This window comes from Erpetoichthys calabaricus, chromosome 4 (genome assembly GCF_900747795.2).
Source record: "Erpetoichthys calabaricus chromosome 4, fErpCal1.3, whole genome shotgun sequence".
Classification (NCBI taxonomy): domain Eukaryota; kingdom Metazoa; phylum Chordata; class Cladistia; order Polypteriformes; family Polypteridae; genus Erpetoichthys; species Erpetoichthys calabaricus.
In genome coordinates this window covers 15,217,586-15,242,653 of record NC_041397.2, presented here as the reverse complement: position 1 = coordinate 15,242,653, position 25,068 = coordinate 15,217,586, and the positions used below count along the sequence as shown (strand labels likewise).

General features: G+C 37.4%; 1 protein-coding gene across 1 annotated transcript in view; it reads right to left on the bottom strand.

Annotated features, from left to right (window-relative positions):
- The window catches only part of LOC114650228 (PHD finger protein 6-like), a 67,899-nt gene that overhangs the window by 23,665 nt on the left and 19,166 nt on the right, over positions 1 to 25,068 (bottom strand). Inside the window, exons 4-11 of the mRNA XM_051926356.1 lie at positions 23,406 to 23,443; positions 22,795 to 22,853; positions 20,659 to 20,684; positions 19,228 to 19,283; positions 15,259 to 15,329; positions 9,214 to 9,242; positions 8,853 to 8,905; positions 720 to 775 (exon numbers count right to left, since the gene is read on the bottom strand). Of these exons, the coding sequence (XP_051782316.1) occupies positions 720 to 775; positions 8,853 to 8,905; positions 9,214 to 9,242; positions 15,259 to 15,329; positions 19,228 to 19,283; positions 20,659 to 20,684; positions 22,795 to 22,853; positions 23,406 to 23,443 (388 nt within the window). The remainder of the gene's footprint in view (positions 1 to 719; positions 776 to 8,852; positions 8,906 to 9,213; positions 9,243 to 15,258; positions 15,330 to 19,227; positions 19,284 to 20,658; positions 20,685 to 22,794; positions 22,854 to 23,405; positions 23,444 to 25,068) is intronic.

Here is a 25,068-nt window from a genome sequence, read left to right as displayed (position 1 = left end):
TGTCCAGCTAATTCGGGGCCTCAAACTTCAACCAATTTCAATCCAAACAGATACTGTACTTATTTAGAAGTTAATTCTTTAAGTGAATTAAACCTGCTATTCAATTCCTGGGCTTGTTGGTGCTCTCATTCTGCCAAAAACTGTTGATTTTCTTTTTTCCAAGAATACCATCATGGTGTTTTGTGGGCCAGATCAGATCAAAGTTACTGAGACTTTCACCTTTCAGATATTGTATGATATTGTATGATGGGCACGGGTTACCTGGTCATGGTTTTGTTCGTTTTGTGCATCATTTCTGTTTGGCTGCAAACAATTAAGGGATCAGAGTATTACATAGCAAGTCAATTAAAATTAAGGCAAAAGATGTCAATCAGCAGCAAAAATAGGTCACTAATTAAAAAAATGGGTTAGAATGAAAACCTGCAGTCACAGAAGCACTCCAGGAGCACAACTGGAGACCCCTGGCATAGGGTCATATACTCATCATTGGGAACAATATAAGCAGTCAATCATTTTGACCAAGCTTTAGAAAAGAAATTGCGACCCTTTTATCTATTCTCAGATTTTACTTTTCATCTTCATATGGACTGGAATCAAAAACCTATAGTCACTACAGCTCTTCAGAAATGAATTTGTCCACTTCTGGTGTACAGCCAAAGAAAAATATCACAATGGTAAAAAAAAAGAAAGGAAACAGAAAAGAATATTAAAATACTTACAACAGAACTCACGTGAGTGTCATCACTATCTTCTCCAGAATAATCTTTACCATTTTCTATAAAAATGACAACACATTTTACATCATTACAATATATGATTAGTTACCAGACATAAATAACATGATGCATGCATTAAAGTAAAATAGTACAAAAATGTCTGTGTGCACGTTAATCACAAAAGTAATTTACTAATTTGAAAGTCAGTCTGCCATTAATAAAAGCCCATTGGCAAAAGCTAGAACATTGTAAGCTATACAGTTTTACTGCATGTTTAATTGTGAAAACCGTGGGCTTAGGGGAAAATGTATTGTGACACCAAGCGCAACCCTTCAGCTGACAAACTACTGTAGATTAATGTATTTAGACAAAAAATGAACTTTTATTTAAAGCCTTCCATAACCAACTCCACATGGACATTGTAGAGTTCTCTTTCTTTGTTCTTTATATAATGATTTTGCAGCATACCACCTCAAGGCTAAGACTTTATTATCTCTCTCTCATATATATTTATTGTCACAAACTCCACACAGAGCCATAGCAAAGTTTGGGGCAGCCACCTGTATATTAATTTCCTGGCTGCAAAGTTGGAAATAAATGACAGCACTGATGTGCACAAATTGGAGTCCAAAACAGAACTGAGGGAATAGGGGAAAGGTGAAGGCTTTTAAAGGTCAGGATAGGAAGGGACATCAAAAGGGGCTGGGACTGGAAGGGTCTTCAGGCATAGGCTCGAGCCCGGACATGACATCAAGGAGGCCGGAGCCAGCAAGGTCTTTGTCTATAGGTTCGGACCTGGAAGTGACATCAATAGGGCCAGGTGGAACTTCCTGTGAATGGTTTACAGGAAAGTGAGAAAAAAAATCAGTGCACTTTGTTCAACAGACCAAACTCCCATTGTACAGCTCTTCTGAATATCCCCATTCATACTCTGAGCCTCTCACATTGGGCAACTCTAGAATACTATCATTCGCAAGATGATATAGATGTTTTATAAATTAGATGCTATTGCACTGTATTAAAACAAGGAGCTCCTCATAATATGTGTGGAGTGGTAGCGCTGCTGCCTCGCAGTTAGAAGACCCGGGTTCGCTTCCCGGGTCCTCCCTGCGTGAAGTCTGCATGTTCTCCCCGTGTGTGATTGGGTTTCCTCTGGGAGCTCCGGTTTCCTCCCACAGTCCAAAGACATGCAGGTTAGGTGGATTGGCGATTCTAAATTGGCCCTAATGTGTGCTTGGTGTGTGGGTGTGTTTGTGTGTGTCCTGCGGCGGGTTGGCACCCTGCCCGGGATTGCTTCCTGCCTTGTGCCCCCGTGACCCTGTGTTCGGATTCAGCGGGTTGGAAAATGGATGGATGAATGAGTGCAGTTCTATAATTTTTTTTTTTTTTTTTTAAAGAGCAACAATATTTTGTTCCACATCTTCCAAATACTGATATTAACTGTTCATTACTAATCAAGTATTTCTTTTTAAATGCCATTCCATGCTTATGCATATGTTATGAAGTCATTATGTTTGACACACTTGAAATAAAATGTTACTGAAATTTGTCAATTATTAATGTTCTATATGCATGGTTAAGCAATTTCTAAAAAAAAAAAGCCAAGATTTTAAATATATCAATGCACACTAACTCAGTTAAGATAAAACTGATATTGAATCGAATCGGGACATTAGTGCCAATACCCAGCCCTAGTGGATTCTCTAGTACTGTCCTATGTATAGTTGGTTCATGTGGTCTTGCGAGATTTAGTTAGTTCATACTTAGCAAATCAAATTCACCATATACTTGAATAAATAAACGCAATGAAAATATTCCACCATTAAGTTCTAAAGTTATATATAGTGTCACTCAGGGCTCATTATTTAGGCAGTTGCCATTTTTAATTTATATTCAGCCCCAGAAATGATAGGTAGAAAGCATAATATGAGCTTTTATACATATGCAGATGATATTCTGCTATATTTTTCCTTAAGAAAAATACTATTCAGCCTCTTCTGTTTTTAATTAATTGTATCAAGCAGGTATGATCAAGTTTGTATGAACGATAACTATTTGTCTTTTAATGTAAAAAGAGTGGAAATGTTATTAACAAGGTCCTGCCACTTTCAAACTCACTAGGCCTAAACATTGGCTTTGCAGAATCAGCATGCAATTAGTGGTTATTTAGTGGTTATCGTTGACATTACGGTATCTTTTACCAAAGTAAACTGCAACAGTACCTAAAAAAAAAGCCTTTCTCCCAATAAAAATAAAGGAAAATTATTATGTCTTCTAAGAATGGGGAATAAAGAGGAGTTAATTCATACATTAACATCTAGTAGACTGAACTACTGTCACTCATTATTCCCAGGCATCAGTTCACTCAAAATGCTACAGCAAGAACCATTAGTAGAACTAGGAAGTACATCCGCCTGTTCTTAAATCTTTACACTGGATTCCTGTTATGTTTAGAGTGGATTTAGCATTCATCGTCCCAATACCATTTTGTCCAATACAAAGATGTCACTTGATATGTATGGAAAAAACAACTATAATGTATATATTGAAATATTTTTATTATGTTAAATATCTATATTACTAAACGAAGGTTGTATATATGCACGGACGCAGGACACCAGACGCACTGAAGCGCACATGCACTGCGACTCAGCACCCCAGAGTCAAACCCAGCGGCTTCCCAGACTCAGTAGGTAGCGCCCAAACAACACAACCCAACCTGTAAACTAAACTTCAGGTCACAATACAACCGCCGCCCGAACGCGCACACCACCACATATAAAACCTTCGTTTAGTAATGTTTACTAAGGTTGTATATATGCACTGATGCCAGACGCAACCCGTGCCAAAAGCGCACTCGCACAGCGCCCAAGAGTCAAACCCAGTGGCTTCCCAAAGTCAGTAAGTGGCGCCCAAACAACACAACACAACCTGGAAACTAAACTTGAGGTAAAGAGTGCACGCCAACAAGTTGCCATGGTGACATATTTAAACATAGACATAGAATAACTAGACGCCTCATGACTAGCAGAATCGTACGTTAACGTTAATGTTGTGAGTGGCACTGCTGTAGAGTGAAGTAATGAATAATGTGCTGCTTGGGATTGTACAAACCGCTGTACGCTCCAAACCAGATCCCGGGGGATTACATTTCATAGGTAAGACTGAAAAATTGTTTTGGTTATATTTGGCCGTTAGAAAATCCCGTTTTATAATCTTTACTTTAGCTAAGCCAGGCTAAACTAGCAAAGCTATGCATTTATGTGCTCAAGTGAGCCTCCAAACAACATTTTGGCTAAACATATTTAGTCACTATGTAGATTGTTGTTAGCTGTTAACATTTCTCAAACTTGATGATGTTTTTTCTCAAGGAGCACATTGAGGAAACACAGTTTGAAATTGACAGCCATCATTTTATGCTCATGTCTTTAGTTGTGTCTGTCTTCCACAAACTAAGGCTGCACCATATTGCCAGACTGAATACTCTCAAATTACAAGATCTGAGTGAGCGAGAGGAGTGTAAGTCTGGAGGAGATCAGTGAGGATGTGGAGAGCTTAAAATTTTAAGAACGGTATTTAGTATTGTATTCTGTAGTTAACAGGGAGCCAGTGAAGTTGAGAGAGAATAGGTGTAATATGTTCAGTGGATTTACAACAGCAGGATATTATCCTGGCAGCAGAATTTTGAAGAAGTTCTAAGCGATGGATAAGTTTTTGTGGGATGCCAGATAGAATAGCATTACAGTAATCTATACGTGACATGACTCGGGAATTAAACAATACTTCAGTACTGTGTTGCATACGAACAGGACAAAGTCTGGAAATGTTTCGAAAGATAGAAGAAGGCAGTCTCTGAAATGTTACTTATATGGGAGGAATAGTTAATAATAATAATAATTATTATTATTTAATAATTGCCATTATTAGTGTATAAATGGATATAAATAATTGCATTTAAACGATTCGCCAAAATCTGTTGTATGTAAACTATACTGTTTTAAACATTATTGTTTTTTCATCAGAAAACCCGGTTTCCACGTCTACCTGTATTAGTTTAAATGGCACTTTTGCCACTCACAATAAGGCTGACGCGCTGATGTACTGTGTCTACTGGGAAACACAGTGAATGCACCGTCTATCTATATATGTCTATGTATTTAAAGTTCAGGTAGTGGTGACTACTGACAGTGCCAGTGGTCAGTGTTCTGCACTCCACACTACCAGCAGCTACTCCACTACACAGTGCCACCAGTCACTGTGCTCTAATCCACTGTGCCAGCACTCAGTGTGGCAGCTGTCAGTGTGGCTTATTTGAATCACATTAAGGTAATTCAGTGTTAAAAGTAAGTTCAATTATGATTCCTAACAGCAAACGACTTCTAGCTAACAACACACCCATAGAAAAACAAAAACGAGACTGCATGGATAAAAACAATCAACGAAGGCGCCTACAAGTGCTTCTGAAACACCAGAACCAAAGGAGTCATGGCTCCAAAAAGAAACAGCTTTACTACAAATATATTTATTTAATTAAATGACAACTTTCCCAGGACGCTCCCACCACCCTCCATTATTTTACATCTCTACAAAGATTGGAGGGAACAGAAAGTAATTGCCATTCTTAGATTTGCGATTCTTTAGAGAATCGGGGGTTTACTGGTGATGATAGATTTATCTCTTTTACTTATCTGTGCTTATACTGTATATATGGAAAAGTTCAGTTTAAGCGAAGTTTTTTTGTAAAGGTTAAAAGGTCAAAGGACAGGATACAAGAGAGCAAACAGCAGGAGACTGTATCATATGAGATGAAATCAGCTCATCAAATCAGATCAGAAAGGGAAGGATCAATACCAACAGCCAGGAAGCTGGGAGTGGTTCTTTTTGTTTGTTTGTGGAATGTTCAATTATTGTACACGTTATACGGAATAAAGGAAGAGTACACTGGTTGTTAATCTGCATCCCATTTCAATTTGTGCAAAAACGCAATAGCACTAAAGTAGCATCTGCATAACGTTTATTTTAAGAATAACACATTGCTTTATGTGCAGTGCAGCCACCGTTTTGGAGCCGGTCCCAAGTCCGAAAAATAGGAAGGGTTGGAGTCAGGAAAGGCATCTGCCCGTACAAAATCATGCTGAAACCTATAAAACATCAACTGCACATAAAAGATGAAAAGGAAGATGTCAGTCATTTTCTAACCAGCATAGTCCTGAACATAGTCGCTTGGGTTGCTGGAGCCTATCCCAACCAGCTACCATAGGGCAAAAGGCAGAAAAAACCTTGGACAGGGTGCCAGTCCATGGCAGGCAAACACACACATGCGTACACACACACACACACGGACCAATTTAGTAACACTGATCCACCTAACCTTCGTATATTTAGACTGTGGGAGGAAAGAGAAACACCCGCATGAAACCCACACAGACATGGGTAGAACATTCAAACTCCACACTGGGAGGACCCAGGATATGAACCCTGGTCTCCCTGCTAACACTATGCCACCATGCCATCCACATTGGTTTACGTGCAATAAAGAATAATCTATTTTTCTACATATCAATGACTTTATCTTAAATATAAAACTATTTCAGAAGGAATTGTTCAATACACAATGACAATGTTTGGGTTTTATTTTAAGCCCATCAGCAAATTGTATGTACATCAATTACACCAGTGTTTCCCAACCTCGGTCCTGGGGGCACACTGTGGCTGCAGGATTTTGTTCCAACCAGCTTCTGTTTTTAATTGGACTCCTGGGCTAATTAAGTTATGTGTTATTTCCCAAGTTCTGTGTTTGGGAACAATATAGAAATTAAAAACTAAGTTTGGTATAAAAAAACAAAATCTATATACAGGTGCTGGTCATAAAATTAGAATATCATGACAAAGTTGATTTATTTCAGTAATTCCATTCAAAAAGTGAAACTTGTATATTACATTCATTCATTACACACAGACTGATGTATTTCAAATGTTTATTTCTTTTAATGTTGATGATTATAACTGACAACTAATGAAAGTCCCAAATTCAGTATCTCGGAAAATTAGAATATTGTGAAAAGGTTCAATATTGAAGACACCTGGTGCCACACTCTAATCAGCTAATTAACTCAAAACACCTGCAAAAGCCTTTAAATGGTCTCTCAGTCGAGTTCTGTAGGCTACACAATCATGGGGAAGACTGCTGACTTGACAGTTGTCCAAAAGACGACCATTGACACCTTGCACAAGGAGGGCAAGACACAAAAGGTCATTGCTAAAGAGGCTGGCTGTTCACAGAGCTCTGTGTCCAAGCACATTAATAGAGAGGCGAAGGCAAGGACAAGATGTGGTAGAAAAAAAGTGTATAAGCAATAGGGATAACCGCACCCTGGAGAGGATTGTGAAACAAAACCCAATCAAAAATGTGGGGGAGATTCACAAAGAGTGGACTGCAGCTGGGGTCAGTGCTTCAAGAACCACCACGCACAGACGTATGCAAGACATGGGTTTCAGCTGTCACATTCCTTGTGTCAAGCCACTCTTGAACAAGAGACAGCGTCAGAAGCGTCTCACCTGGGCTAAAGACAAAAAGGACTGGACTGCTGCTTTCTGATGAAAGTAAATTTTGCATTTCCTTTGAAAATCAAGGTCCCAGAGTCTGCAGGAAGAGAGGAGAGGCACAGAATCCACGTTGCGTGAGGTCCAGTGTAAAGTTTCCACAGTCAGTGATGGTTTGGGGTGCCATGTCATCTGCTGGTGCTGGTCTATTGTGTTTTCTGAGGTCCAAGGTCAACGCAGCCGTCTACCAGGAAGTTTTAGAGCACTTCATGCTTCCTGCTGCTGACAAACTTTATGGAGATGCAGATTTAATTTTCCAACAGGACCTGGCACCTGCACACAGTGCCAAAGCTACCAGTACCTGGTTTAAGGACCATGGTATCCCTGTTCTTGATTGGCCAGCAAACTCGCCTGACCTTAACCCCATAGAAAATCTATGGGGTATTGTGAAGAGGAAGATGCAACACGCCAGACCCAACAATTCAGAAGAGCTGAAGGCCACTATCAGAGCAACATGGGCTCTCATAACACCTGAGCAGTGCCACAGACTGATCGACTCCATGCCACGCCACATTGCTGCAGTAATCCAGGCCAAAGGAGCCCCAACTAAATATTGAGTGCTGTACATGCTCATGCTTTTCATGTTCATACCTTTCAGTTGGCCAACATTTCTAAAAATCCTTTTTTTGCATTGGTCTTAATTGATATTCTAATTTTCCGAGACGCTGAATTTGGGACTTTCATTAGTTGTCAGTTATAATCATCAACATTAAAAGAAATAAACATTTGAAATACATCAGTCTGTGTGTAATGAATGAATCTAATATACAAGTTTCACTTTTTGAATGGAATTACTGAAATAAATCAACTTTGTCATGATATTCTAATTTTATGACCAGCACCTGTATATTAAAATGTACCAAGCAGTCATATGGGAATAATGTATTTTTTCTTTTCAAAAATATTTTCATCTTGATTTTCATTCTACTTTTCTAGGTGTTCTAATTGTTTAATTAATCCATTATTTACTAATTAGTGGGTCTGATGCTAAAGTACTTGCAGCCTTTGATTATTCAGTGTTGTTTGCCAGCATGTCTGCTCTGCTCATTTTTAATTGTCATTAATAAGAAACAATGAAGGGGGAAAAACTGCACAGAGAAAGGGCAAAATATTATGAAATCAACAAAAGAGAGTTAAGCATTTAAATCTATAGCAAAAGCAGAAATATTTCTAAATGTCTTATTAATGTAAAAATCATGCTGCTGTGCTTTTCTGAATGTAGAATAAAAAAAAAATTAATACCAGCTAATTAAATGAGCTCAGTGTTATCAGGTGTTATCACTGATTAGGAATCTGGTTAGAACAAAAACCTGCAGCCACAGTGTGCCCTCAGGACTGAGTCTGGGAAACACTGAATTACATGTTAACAGAGAAGTAAAGTCACATCAGCAAAGCAAAAACAGAGTTGATGCAATTCCCTCAGTGAATGATGTTTAGAGACTAAAACTGCAACCTAACTGACTAATTAGTAATATGCCTTGCTGCCTGCAACTGGTTTCCACTCTTATAAGTTGTAATGTACATGTATCTTACCATACTGATGGTTTTCACTCGGAGACTGTTCATTGCCTATTTCTGGAACATGACTTAAAACAAACAGACACAATATTCATGTAAATAACATTTAGAGATAAAATAGTGACTAAAATACACTGCATCTACAATATCTCACTGACAGTAACTAGAAAAGTGAAGGTATGCTTTAGTCACATAGAAGACATTCACTGATCATGGCACAGCAGAGTGGCAATGTGCTGCTTATTGATTGGACTTGCAAATGAGAATTTCACTGCACTACGTATATGTGACAATAAACTGAAACTACACTGTCTCTGACCAAAGTAATAATGCATATGTTTTAATTAAAGCATATAAAGAACAAAATTATATTTACCAGTGCGTTGGACTTGATGTTGTATGATTCTTGAGGGGAAAAAAAAAGAGAAAATTAGATTGCAATTTAAAACTATACACTTCACAATAATATTCAGAATATTTTTCAGGTACTACTAAACTGCAGCTTTAACTGAGCCCATTCATATAATAAAAAATAAATCCTTACAAAAAGCCCAGTTGTTTATTCAATAAGTGTATATAGCATTGCAGTCATTTACTACAGTATTTCCTAAACCCTTTACTAATGAGACAGTCTTTCAGGATCCCAAAAGACTGATTTGTGCAAGTGGAATGACAACATGATCACCATGGCAATTTTATATATGGCCTGACTGCAGCATGTTTGTTTTGTAAATCGATCTTTAATCATTATATAATGCCCATTATTTTATACAGTGCCCTTCTCTTATCAAGGAACTGAATTCATCAAGGAAGTTGCACAACACATACACACTTGTATGTACATAATCATCAGGCATTAACAGCATTCACTTATCCATTCAAACACATTAGCCAGATAGTGATTTATGTAATTTACAGAAATGCTCCTTAGTTAGTTGTTTAAATTAGCTTCTAATTGTAAATTATTGATGTTGTTTCCTACAGTCAATCCTAGTAAGTTCATGTTAATGGTAAATTCACACAAGCACTTAATTTGAACAGAATGTAAGTTTCTACGATGATAATGGAATATTCTGTTTTATCCCCTTTAAGCTAACCTGTTAATGGAATATTCTTAATGCTCTGCAAAAAGCATGGTATGACGACACAATGATCTGAGATACTTAGAAACACGAACTGGTAGATTAGAATGCATGCAGGAAGAAAGGCTTTGTGATGTAGAGTTTTCAGATGCATGTCATAGTGTATATGATTGTATATACAAGCTTAAAGAAATGTTTCAAAAGGTACTTAAGCATTAAACAAGAACATTATAAGCATGAAGCATTTCCTTTTTTGCATATACTATCAGTTTGTTTCCTTTATTTTTTTATATGAACCATTTGCTTTAAATTTAACTAAAACTGTTAAAATGCAGTCTTGCTAAAGTCAGATGTCTGGAACGAACCATGTGTGAATTTTGCTTAAAACTGAGAGGGAACAATTAGTCACCTCACTGAGTATGACATTTCTAAATCAATCTAATGCCTCATGAAGGCCACGCTCAAAGCAGAGGCAGTGATTTTGAACTGCAAAGGTCAGATGTGCTCCTGTTAACCTGGTCAGAGAGACAGCGAGCTTCTGTTTATGATTAACCTTCTACAGTCGAAAAGTCACCTAAAAAAAACAAATTAGATATATAAATGTGTGTTGTGTGTGCAGAGAGCACATTGCAAGTTTTATAAATAAACAAAATCCAATGCACGGAGAAAACCTTCCTGCAGCATCACGTTATACACTGGTATTCAACGGCATCATTGGACAAATGGTAAACGTGAAACAATATGTTTGTTGCAGGTGCTGTGTGTGCTCTCTGTTGTTCAGTGTTACTACGATAAAGTAGGAGTCAATGTAGGCCCTGAAAGAATTGGCAGCTATATAAACAGTGTCATACTCCATCACAAGGACTGCCATTATGAGAACTGACAACCATGAGCCACAGGAAATCCTGATTTCAGTACTCAAAACAAAAAATTATTATTTAATGACGACTAAGAAATTCATGCTGTACCTACAGCACGTAGGAAAAGGACTGTAGAAACATGTAGATATGCCAATAAAAGGCACTACCTCTTTTAACTTGAGCCATCTATACAGAAAGTTTGATAAAGAGTGTCATTCATGTTGTGGCAGTGTGCATCTGTTTTAAAAGTACGTGGTTTGTTTTGGCAGCACTGGTCATTTTAAAACTCAGATCACTGCACCTTATTAAAGGCAGGTAATTCACACCCCCTCCTAAACATTCAAGAAATGTGCCAACTGAGGTGACTGTACAACTGCTTTCTCCTGACACAAAGTTAAAGTTTATTGACCAACATAACCCGCTGTTTTACTTTCTTTGGTGGATTTGTGCTTTATAAGAGTGTCATGATTCTCAACTGACTTCTTCATGAAAGCAGTTTCCATGCATTTATCAATAAGTCTGTTTCTCTCCCTTTGAGTTTCACTTACTAGACAGCTATGTCATTGACCACACATTTTTTGTTTCTACTATCCATATCTTTCTGTAAGTACTCTTAGAAAAGACCTTCCTGTTTACAACCATTCATTGCTGTGTATCCATGTCTCTCTATTATATAAAAAAAACTTGCGACGAGATGTAATCTTCTGAAGAGACACAAAGAGACACTTAAGATGAGACAGACAACTTTCACTTCCCGCGAGACAGGCACATTATGTCATACTGGCAACCTTTGTAAGAAAGTCCCGAGATAAAAATGCACAGCAGGCTAGAGATAATGGAAGTAAGAAAATTAGAAAGTCTCAACAAAATGAGTGAAAGCATCACATAGCACAAACAAATGGAAACAGAAACTATTACTCGGCATAGTGTTTCATGCAGCCACACTCTTCACAATGGCGCATGGTGCTGGCGGGGGAGGGAGAAGGGGCAAGCGAACGACGTGCAGATCACACGGCACAATAGCAGTGGTTTTGGAGGAGAGGCTGCGTCTCCTTGGGGTGCATTCAGCCTAGCTCTTCACAATGGCGCATAGCGCTGGCAGGGGGAAGGGAAGGGATGAGCGAGCGAACTGCAAATCACACGGAACATCAGCAGCACCAAGCCCACAGCTGATCGACCAAAGAGGAGTTAAAGTTTAGGAGGAGTGGACGCGTCTCCTTGGGGTGCGTTCATCCCCCTCTTCACAACGGCGCGAAGCAAAGACTGGTTGGGGGAGAAGGGGTTGGCGAGCAAAGTGACAGCTACCAACTAAATGGTAAACTATTAACTTTCTATCCCATTTGCTGAATAAATTAAGTCACAACGAGCTTCTACTGCTTATCACTTTCTAAAAAGCCTTATCAAGGACTGTCAGGACCAAAAATCTAAATTCACCCTAAAATATAGTCATGTGCCGATTTATGGCTAACCAAGTTGAGGTGATTTGTGTACAAGGGCTAAAGGAAAACAGCAGGGTAATTAAGTTCAGGAAATTGCCAAAAACAGCTATAGTAGTAGATCTTTTGTTATTTCACAAGGTCCCGTATGTTTTCAAACTCTTGGAGAGCTTTTTAATTTTTTTTTAATTGGCGCTGCATCATACAGCTAATCATTGTGCACTCAGTCTGCACCGCCTTCCTTACACCAGCGTTTTCAATCTTAATGGACTCTCAACTCAGTTTTGTGTTTTTAATTCACGGACAACCCACTAGCAACAACTGCAAACTGCCACTTTGGTAAAATGAGCATGATCAGGGTTTGCCCATGGTGAAACAAGCTCACAGGGAAACATATCACTCAGCACTCCTGATTGCTTAGGTGACCTACCATGACCCACTCGCAAACAAAAGAAAGCAACCAACAACCCACCGCCAGCAACCTGGGTTGTGACTCACAGAACCAGCGCGGGGTTGCCAAGACTAAAAGATCAGTTTGTGGTACTTCGTACTGGCAGTTAAAGTATGTGTACTAGTGTCCCACACCTAACCTACAGAGACTTCACTGCAATGACCTGTACACTTTGTGACAGACTCTCTGGTTTCCAAGTACTAAGCACAAATAACTGATCAACCTAAAACTAATACTGTGAGCTAAAAACAGGAAATGGTGATGGATAGTAAACCAGATCATGACAGGAGACAAACACACTTGCCCCATACTCAAATTCACAAAGGCCCAATATGGAAGTGCCAATTGACCTACTGCCAGTAAATCAACAAGTTAATAAAGAATGTAGGCTCAATTACAGGGCATATTCTTGATCTGCTGGAGGGAGGAGGGCAGAAGAGAATGAAGACAAAGCTGATGGTCATTAGGAACAATGACGCACATCCTCCATCAGACACATTACCATTAAGTACTTTCGGCCAATGAATTATGCAGTAGAAATGCCAAGAAACCTATAAAAAGCATGCATTCTAATGCTTCACCATCACTGCTTCCTTATCACTAACCAATTCAGAAGTTTCTTCTCCTCTTTTATAATTTGTGTGTGTGCTTGAGGTGGTGATGTTTTTGTAGTAGTAATGTCTTTGGAGCTTCTGCGAACAAAAAAAAAAAAAAACCTGCATTTTTTCCAGGAACAAATAAAGGGCTGTCTAACTCTGCATTTCTCCACTTTAAAGGTGTTGTGATCCAGCAATGTCCCTGTGGATGGGGTCTTCCTTAGTGAAAATAAACACCAACAGGGCGGGCTGGCTGGGGGGGGGGGGGTGTTATCAATGTATGTGAAACAACTCTCAACCTTAGTAAAATGCAAGGCAGTGCAATTCCTATTAATTCCTATTGGTGAGCCAGGTGAGCATGTATGTGGGGGTGTCCCCCTTGGCGAGATGATCTCAATAGACATGGGGATAAATAGCGCAGCTATGTCAATCACTTAGGCAACACACCACGACCCACTAGCAACACACTACTGCACCCTACACTAGCAATCCACCCAGCCAAAGGTTCAGAAATACTGATCTGTCTACTGTATCTACCTACCATGCATGTTTCATGAAGTAGCTACAGGTAAAACCAGACAGACATGGTTAGAATTTGCAAACTCACAAAGGCAATGACAAATTTAAATAAACATGAAATAATTTCACTACCCTCTCTGACATCTCCCAGTCCTTGACTTTTCTTATCTCAGCTGAATGTCCACAAAACAGCTGACATGAGTCCTGGTTGACAAACACATGACACAAAGTACATTTCATTGAATATTTTACTCATGTTCAGATGAAAAAGAGCAAACTCCCTTCCAAACAGAAAAAAAGCTGTAGAAAGAAGTGCCAAACCACTTGGTTGCAAACAAAAATTCAAATATTAAGAGCAAATTGTAAGATAAAGTAAAAACCTGTACATAGAGAACTTAAGTACACTGACCAAATTTTAAAAATGTGGCGTTAGCTCACAGTCCACACTATAAGCAAATGGAACAGCAAAGAATCCAAATGAGCATGAGTGAATGTTTGTGTACTTATGATTAAACACAAAAACTAAAGAAGAAATCAACATTACCCCCAATAATAAAATACATCAAATACAGCTATATTATTAGATAGAGACAAACAAATTAATACATACAGTACATTCATATTTACTGTATTTCTACAGTGGAAAACAATTATATATATATAGTAACAAAAGGCGCTATATAGGCGCCTGACCCAACACAGATTCACACTGGAGGCACGTATAAAATAAATAAACTTTTATTTTTCTTCACCTGTGGGGCACATCTTCCCCATAATCCCCACAGGCACAACACAATCCCAAGTGTACAAGCACCACCACACAATTTCTTTTCTTCTCCTTTCTCTTCCACCACCATTCCTCCAAGCTTTGTCCTCCTCTTCCCGACTCTAGCCAATGAGTGGTGGTTGCTAGCTCATTTTATTAAGCACCCAGAAGTGCTCCAGGTGCTTGATTGCTGACACCCGGCTGCACTTCCGGGTGTGGCGAAACTAGTGCCCAAAAGGGGCCAGCAGCTCCTGCTGCAGCACCCCCTGGCAGAGCATGCAGAACCCAACAGGGCAGCACCAAACTCCAACTTGCATGAAGCCCTGCGGGAGTCTGAGGCACCGCTGCAACCCAGGGAGGCTGCCATCTAGCATCCAGGGGGAGATATTGGGTTACCCATGCTTGCTCCCCTGGAACATATGCTGCAGGGGTGTCCCGGCCAGGCATGGGCCCTGGCCACCCGTCACAATATACGGTATATATACAGTGTATAATAATATATATTCATATACACACACACACACACACAAACTAAACTGCAGAGCATTAATCAGAGTTGAATCTTCTGAAAAAAAATTACAAGAGCATATCATGTAACATGTTATCTTTTCTATGACAAGAATAAGGAGCATCACAACCATAGGTTGAACCTGTTAAATTCCCGGACTGCATTCTGATAACATGATTAAGAATCAATTACTGTATACGTACCTTTGGCATATCATAATCTATACTGTCATCAGTAGTCTCACTGTCGCACGAGGACGGATGAAATTCGCTGTCTACAAGAAAAAAAAAATAGAAGACATGTCAGAACTCATACTTGTTTATTTGGAGCAGTTTATCACCAAGTTATCAAAGCACATTATAAAGCTATGAATCTAAACAAAGAAGAATAATAAAAGCAAATCAATGGAGCAGACATTGAAAACCTCCATGTTGTTGTTCACTGCTCTTTGAGAAGACATTTTGGGAGATATCAATGGATCTTTCATTCTTTTGCAAAAATCTGAATTTCCATTCTATCTCTGCAAAATTCTGTAATTGTTCATCCATAAATTTTTTAGATGGTACTCTCTATAAAATCAAGACTGTATGCATTAGTTTACACATTTCCATACCCCACCTGACCTTCCTAAGCTTTTCTTCCCTTTTGAAATATCTTTACCAGCTCTTCAGGAATCAAATCCATCAATATATTAGACCCATACAGAATACATAATATCATGCTCCTTCCTCAAGAAAATGGCTATAAAAAATAATTGTTAAATTAAAAATATCCAAAAATAAATGCTTTCTTTTGCAAAAAATCACATTATGCTGATCTTTTAAGTACCTCTGTTCACACAGACTCAAAGTTGTGAAACTACTTCTTAAAGCCCAGATTATTCAATGCATATTTAAGCACAGAAGGGAAGGTGGCTTAATGATGTCGAGGAAGCAGTGCTGATCGACACTTTCAGAAGTGAACCCCCTTTTATGATGTAAGCAAAGATGTCCCAACATTATTTAGGTAAAGTGTGAATTGTTAAAGTAGATCCTGGTATCCCCACTACGAATGACATTCTGTACAATTTTAATTAGAACAACCATGTCAGCCTAATTATGATTTGATTGTTTTTCTCCTCCCTTTTGACCAAATCAAAACAAGCAACCTTAATAGGAGCAGATATCTTGACATCACAGCTCCGAGATAAGACACACAAGCCCCTGGCCCCCAAAAGATCACATTTCTAGAAGTGGTCTAATATAAAGTATATACATACATACATACAGTACATATATACATACTGTATATACATTTATACACACACAAACTTCTCAATCAAGGGTGAATTTTAGTATTCTAGAGTTGCCCAATGTGAGACGCTCAGAGCGTGAATGGGGATATTCAGAAGAGTTGTACAATGGGAGTTTGGTCTGGTGAACAAGAAGGCAACCTCAAATTGAGGCAAGAAAAATTTTGACTATTTGCCTTAAAGCACTTTAAAAACTCTCAATTCTCTGTATGGTAACGAAACTATGTTCAACAGTCAAAAATTCATTATATTGAACTTGTACTTCAACAGGGAGACTTCACTCGTGTGTAGAATAACTCAGATACCTTGAAAGACATAACTGGGAAGAACAGTCAGCTTCACTTAAATCGGAGTACGAAATTGTTACTTATTTTTCTGCTAGCCAAGGATTGTCCAAAATGAGCACCTTGTTCAAATACTATGTTGCTTGTACTTGTACTTAATTGTACTTGGTAGTGTCATCTGAACGGTGGTCATTATGTTCTGGACACTTAAGTAATCAGAGTTGCCAAATAGTCACCTCACCACCACTTAGTGGTGAAATCAAATGGATAGAGCAACACTGAATAGACGTTAAAGTCCCATAAATGTGGGGGGTGGGGGTTGGGGTTTTGAGAGGTATTGGGAGTGACAAGTGAATGTCTCTATTCATAAGGAGTTCAAATCTCACCTCAGGAAGAGCTTCTCCTACATCTCTAAAGAGGTTAGGGATGTACAGTCAAAATGAACCCAGCGTAAAACTTCTGTAGTGCAAGCAAGGGCAAAAGGCTGCAGCAAAAAAATGGTTTTGGTTTCCGCCTTGACAGTAACCAATGAGATGATGTCAAACTTAAGAAGGAGACCTCATGTGCAATGTTAGCATAGGAGTCTCCAGATCTGACCGAGCCCCAAGGTGAAATCCTGTATGTTGTGAGGTTTATTAAAGCCATGGAGACTTTGGACAGCCTTATACTTGTTTCTGGCAAAAAAAAAATTGATGATGGAAGGGATGGCAAACTGTTGTCCAAGCTGTTCTTAGCAAGATTTGGGAAAAATATTACCAAGCTGGATGAGTTCAAGTACATCAGGGTCTTATTTACCAGTGATAGCAGAAGTGATTGTGAGACTGACCAATGAACCAATACAGCAGCAACAGTTTTACAAACACTGTACCAGACTGCAGTCATAAATCAACAGCTATGTCTACAGACAAGACTGTAGATTTACTGCTCAGACTTCAATCCTATTCTCACAAGCTCTAGGTAGTGACTGAAAGAATAACATCATGAGTACAACCTGCCAAAATAGTGCACCTATACAGTGTTGCTGAGCTCACTGTCTGTGATAGGGGAAAGAGTTCAGCAATACTAGGGGATCGGAGATTAGAACCACTCATTCACCAGTTTAAGAGGAACCAATTCAGGTGCTTTTGGCATGTTATTAGGATACATCACATGCAGCTCACTTGAGAGGTGTAGAAGCCACAGCACAAACCAATAGGCAAACCTAGGTACACTGGAGATGTTACATTTCTTCACTGTCTAAGCAGCATATGGGTATTCCCCATATAAGGCTGGAGGACGTTACTGGGGATAGGGAGACCTGATCAGCCAAGCTCTGCATGTTGCTATCATTAACCTCACCAGGAAAAGCAGAAGAAAAAAAATGTTAATGATAGGACAACTGCTCCTCAAATCAAAATGGATTATTTTAAATTTAATCTATGACCACAGTCTTAGCTTACCGGCATGCTGAATTACTGATGAAGCTGTTGTGTGGTCACGTGATGTGTTATTTCAGAGCCGAAAAACTATATGAAGGTAAGCATCTTTAGAATCTTTAGAGTCTTCTTTATCAGGTTAGTGCACATTTCTCTTCACCAGGCTAACCAGGCTATTTTTATGAATGTTAGAACTGGGCTGCAACTACACCAGAGTGCCCATTCAAATGATTCTCCAATATGGTACAGCAAACCCTCCCAAGAGAAGCAGCTTTGGTTGTCAATATTATTAATCACCTGTTGCTGCCTGATAAGACCAAAAGGGCACCATCATCATCTGCATACAGCAAAGTTGTAATCCTCAGGTCCCTGAACTGAAAGTTAGTGATTAAACTAAAAGCATTCTACAGACTGTGGAAAGTTAGAAACTTAAAGTACACAAGTTCTAACATAATTCAAATCACATAATGTTTTAAAAGAGGCTAAAGGAAATCCTTTGTTCTGTAATATGTGTATAACTATGGATAAAACTGGACAGACAGACCGATAGATAAGTAAAAATAAATGAAATAAAAAATGTGTATAAACAAACTAAAATAATTTCCTTTCACAAACGGTTAGATGACAGTTAAATGCTTGAATTCCTTCTGCAGCTGTAACTAATGTGAATTCTGTACAAAAGTGGTAGACCTCTACTTTGATGGTTTGTAAGTCACCTTTTAATTAAGGTAACACCTCACTTTCCTTGCTATTAAGAAATACTGCAGTTCATTTCACATCTGTAAAAAATGTGTTAACTCTGCCAAGTTTAAACCAGCAATTGTAAATGTTCCATTTGTTCCTTTAATCCTGCAGTTTTCTGAATTTGGTGAAAAAAGTGAAATTGCTTTAAAATGATGAATTGCTTTACAAATAATAATTACAGAGAACCACATCATGAATATTGACCCCTGTGGAGTTTGAGTGAACTTAGAGAAGATGGCATGTGTCACGTTCAGAAAAGTTCTAATTAGCCAATTTGCTCCATATGGGCCACAGTTTTAGAAACCCTAGCCATAAGTAAAATTCAGGAGAATAGGTGTCCTGATAATATAATGTATCTCTACATATCATTAACTTACAAAAACCTTCCTAAAATACCAAAGTCACAATCCCTGGAAGGGAGCATAAAAAACACCTTACCAGAGTCCTCAAGAGACTTGTTCCTCTTCCTCTTCCTAGACTTCACAGTCCGATTCCTTTAAAAAGACAAGAAATTATATTATAGTAGAAGCTACTTTCTACATTTTATAAATATCAAAAAGCAAATACATTTGCAAAGCACATCTTTGCATTCATTTCCTCCTTTCAAAATTATAAGCGTTAATAAGCCATTAAAAATATGTTTAAATAAAGAACTGATGATGTTCATTTACTTCTTACAATTAAACCATAAACAATAACTTCCTTAAAGAAACAGGGTTTCTCCCAATACTGATAGACTCAACAAGTTGAATTCTTCATTAATTCCTTTCTCAATATACCCAATTGTCAATTTGTTAAGTTTTCAAGCTCTCTTAACTCATCTTTTGGATGCTGGGTGTTAGTCTGGTTGCAGACTTCTACAAACAGTAATGAGTGTCTTCTTAAAAAGACAGCCAAGGTCCTTTGGCTTTCGTTCACCCAGCCATTAGCATCTGCCTTGATTTGCCAGTTTTACAATGAGAATTAATATCATAAGAAAAATGATTATGACAAGGAAAAGATATGTACTGTGTTATTCTACATAACCTGTTTGGTTCTTAGCAAAGGAGACTGCCTGGGGATCTAATCCGGGTTTTCAAAATTCTGCACTGCATTGATAAAGTTGACCCAGCAGAATTCTTTCCAAATAACCGTGAATCACATACTAAAAGACATCAGTGAAAATTAAAGGGAAGTGCATTTAGGACAGAAGCCAGAAAGCACATCTAATCGCAAAGAGTTGTGATAACCTGGAACAAACTACAGAGCCATGAAGCAGATACCTTGACAACTTTTAAGAAGTATCCGGATGAGAGTTTGGGACAGTTTAGCTATTAGATAAAGATACAAGCATGATGGAGTGAATTGTCTCCTCTTGTTTTCCACATTTCTTATGCTTTTACAGCAATTGCATTAATGAAACCTTAAAAAAACTCTCCAGTAATGGGATTTTATATGAATTTCTAAGAAAGAAGATATCGTTACAATTCAGGCATTGTATACAGCTTGTCTTGCCAATTGAGGGAACAATTTAAAGAAAATTTGAATTTGTTGTTAACACTGACATGAAGAACAACTGACACTTGTCAATTATTTTTAGCTTTTATTTTATTATAAAGGAAGTAATTAATACAGAGTATGTTAGTAAACAGTTTTTCTAGAATTGTCTGTAGGCAAATTTGAACAAATATCTCTATGTACAGTATATTTATGCTAAGCACTAATTAACATGATACGTGCTGTAAAATATCTGATTGAAAACATTTAATATAGAATATTTTAGTAGTGGCACCTGTACCCCCTCAAATTTTCATAATGCATGAAAATCCCAAAGCCATCCCAATTCAATCTCACAGGAAAACTGAACAAAGCCTGAAAATGTAAAAGTACCTTTTCAATGAACTCGATTCACTCTTCTTTCATAGAAAAAAATACAAAAGACAAAATTTTAAAATCAGCAAATGATACATAAATTACTAAACCAGACATTACCTAGGTTTAGAACATTAAATACTATATAACTCGCTTGTCTCACTTGTGTCGGCAGAATTAAAATCAAATGCAATTCTACTTAAACTCAAATACTGTTCAGGATTATACTGGTATAGAATACTGTTAAGGGGTTTTGAACCACATACAATTGTATCAGCTCAGTCTTAGGATAACAGAAGTAGGTCAGACACCTGAGCAAATACTAATTAATCAGGAATAAATCTGAAACAAGAAACATTGCCCATTTCAGTTTTAAGGTCTTACTCAAAATAATACAGTATGTAATTTTTAGAAAATACATAAAATATTCTAAAGAACAGTTGTGAAAAGATTTCTCATTAGTGAAAAACTTTAAAAGGAAGAAACACTTCTCATGATATCTCAGTTTATTTTACATCTGTGATGTGCTTTGCAGTTATTTCAAAAATCTGAATATTTTTGTATTATATTTGTACACAGATGGATATTACTTTCCATAAGTCTTTTTATCTGCTGAACTGTTACATTGACAAAACCATGGTAGGGTGGTAGATGGCTGCTTTATTAAATTATATTTTTAAAAGGCTTAAAGAATGATTACATTTCTTTCAAAAACAAAAGTAATGCATTCTAGCACACCTATGACTACTTCTTTTCATAATCAATTTCCTTAACTCTTCATGCTATACTGTATATACCAGGGGTGGGCAATAATCGGTCCTAGAGAGCTGCAGTGGCTACTGGTTTTCATTTCAACCGAACTGCTTAATTAGAAACCAGACCTGGCCAACTTCAGACCATTTTTTAACTTTATGGTTTGTTAGTCTGCAATGTAAGGTTCTTATATCGTAGATTTTTTTTTCCTTTATAAGGACATGATTCAAATGATTTGCAGTCTAAAATGGATAATTTTCAGTCTGTCACATTTTCTTTTAAGTGTTTTATTAACCCAAACAGTGCATGATGAACACACACAGATGTAAATGGAAACAAGCTAGATGGAGAACTGCTGGCTGCTTTGTCATTTACATCTTATTGCTAATAAGGAGCCATTAAAACAGTGAATACAGCTGTTTAAGATTGAAATAAGCAATTAAGGGTGGGGAACCTTAGCAAGTGAGACCAATACAATGAAGCATCAAAATGTCACTTAAGCAACAAGTTCTTCATCAGCAATAATTGACTTCTGATTAAGGAGCTGGGTTGGAACAAAAACCTGCAGCCACTGCGGATCTCCAGGACCGACATTGCCCACCTCTGGTATATACGGTTAAACTACCAAGGGTAGGAATGACACCATACCATTTAACTTTTATTATTAAGATGCAAATAAAGACCGCACACCTTCAAAACAGAATCATTTTAAAAAACTGAATAAGATTTTTAATAAGTGGTATTTTTGAATTATTTGTATATGTTCCCATTCAATACAGATGTACAGTATATTATACTATAAAATTTCAAATTATATTTACTTAGAATAATTTGGGCCGTTTTGGCAACATATCCAATTTCAAGTAGTTTGATTTTAAGATTAAATAGAAATGAACATATTCTTAAATATAAGTAGTAATAAAACTATGTCTATAGTAGTACCGTGTTAGCCATTACAACCTTCCTGAAGAAGGGGCCACAGTTGCCTTGAAAGCTTGCATATGGTATTCTGTTCAGTTAGCCAACAAAAGGTATCATTTTGCTTGACTTCTCACTTAATAAAACTATGAAAATCCATCTAGAAAAACTGAACCATCAACAAGTAATTGCACATTTTATGTGGCCAAAATGTTATCCATGGAAAATACTAAATGACAGCTGTAAATGTGCACTTAGTATAAAATGACATTATCTGTGATTTTAAACATTTCAGTCTATCACATTTTACAGTTCAATCTAAAAAAAATCTTAAAAGGCAAAAAAATCAAATTCAATTTGTCATTTATAAGCCAAAAACTGACAGTATACACGTAAGAGGCTCACATAACACTAACATTTAAATAAATAAAAAAAAAAAAAACACAAGCTTGAAATATTATTGAAATTAGGAATAAATCTTACTACAGGACTCCTGACTGCTTTAAATTCCTTGGTGTCACAATCAATTTTATTTCCGCTCCCTGAAGCAAAAAAAGAGGTTATTTAGGTGAAGTTAAGATAAAGTTATGATATTTCACTCCAATTTAGGCACACTGCCATTCAAGAGACAGATTTAATATTTTAACTGAGATTCAGTGCGCTTTGGCTAGTCTTCCACTTTTGTAGTATAGTTTGTGGTGAAGCTTTTGCTTGACAGAGAATAGGCACTATATGTGTGTGTGTCTTGTGAAACCTGCACTTCCATTTATTGTACTAACAGCATTCCCTCTTTCACTTTCTATACTGATTGTGGGTAATTGGCTTGGAACATCCATACAATTTTGGGACACTGTATAAGTGGGCAAAAGGATTTTGTGCTGTTAGTGATACTTTGATGTGGAGCTGTATTGTGATATGGTTTGTAAAAATGCTAGTTTACTGTACACTCCTTTTCCACGGTCTCTAGTTACAGCCCATCTGCTTGATTGCTGCCACACAGCAGCAGTATTTTACCTCGCCAATAAGAATGTACTGCAATTAATCCACAGACATGCTCTTTGTACTGCTAAATTACAGAAAATTGAAGTACTAACCTGTGGGACACCTAGAAACATGCTTCTTGCAATAAAGTCTGCAAAACAAAATGAATTTAGCAAAATTATAGTTTTCTGTATATTTTATTTCTTAAGATATTTGAGCAAACACATATTAAGCAAAAAACACGTTATGATTATACTAAACCAATACACTATTATTTGGGAGCTCAATCATTATATTTTTCTGTATGGATGTACATCATGACAACTACAGAATAAAATAGTCACATACCACCAGCTAATTTCAACAATCCATCTTTAAATTCACTGTGTACAGCACACAGCATGCACATATTGAGTACAGGAAATAACACAAGCATAACCAACAAATACTCCCAAAAAACTGTACTCAACAGTTAAAGTTAACAATGCAAGCAACCCCCTGTCTTTCTGTTTCATCAATTAAGGCTGCAGCTTACATACTTCCCCCCTACAAAAACAGATGCAAGAGTAGAAGGCAAGCATGCAGACAAACAGCAACATTGGTTTTACAACCTCATGGTATCTGTTAAGGCTTCTCAGCTCATACAGATTCAAGGTACATCCCAGGGATTAGTTTGTCCAAATACGTTTGAGCCCCTGAAAATAGGGGGACTGTGTATAAAAATGTCTGTCATTCCTAAACGGCTCATATGATATTTTTGGTAAACCCCTTAAATAAAAGCTGAATGTCAACACTTCAATCACATCTTGATTGTTTTATTTCTATTCTATTCTATTTTTACTCTGTAGCACTTTGGGATTGCTAAAATATAAAGTGCAAAATAAATAAAATTTATTATTATTATTATTATTATTACTGCAGTGGTGTACAGAACTAAACTTATGAAAATTGTGTCACTGTCCAAATAATTTTGGACCTAACTGTAGTTGGTTTTAGTATACAACCCACTGTCATGGAAGAGCACAACTTAGAGATGTAGCCCTATGTACAATAAATTATTCCGCAGAAGTGTTTCAGCAAACGCTACTGGGTCTCCTTTATAAAAAAAACGGCATAATGCCTCAGTGTGACTGTGACAGCCAAGTCAGAACTTTTTTTCTTTTTAATTTTCTTGCAATACAGTCATTCTGGTGTATGTTCAGACCAAAGTGTATGTGTATTTATTTACTTATCTACCTATTTATTATTTATTTATTTATAGAGCTTACTGTATGTAAAAAGCCAAATTTCCCTCTGGGGACAAATTAAGTTTTATCTATCTACTAGCAAAATACCCGCGCTTCGCAGCGGAGAAGTAGTATGTTAAAGAGGTTATGTAAACATATATATACATATCTACATATAGATATATATACATATACACATCCACATATTATATATATATTATATACATACACACACACATATCAACATATATATACACATACATATACACACATACATACACACACATATATACATATATACATATACACATACATACATAGTGCGTTGTAACACGGGCTGTGATTGTTACATGGGAAGGAGACGACAAATCACAGCTTCCCGCTTTCTAATCGGGCCTGTGATTGGTGCTTTGACTGATGCCCAGATCCCATAGTATGTCCCCTTAGGAGAGGCGTTAGGCGAGTGTAATTGAATAGAGGTGCTGCAAGTTTAGCTTTACACCTGTTTTTAAGGCTTATTGACTGAAAGGGGCTTTCATGAAAAAACTTA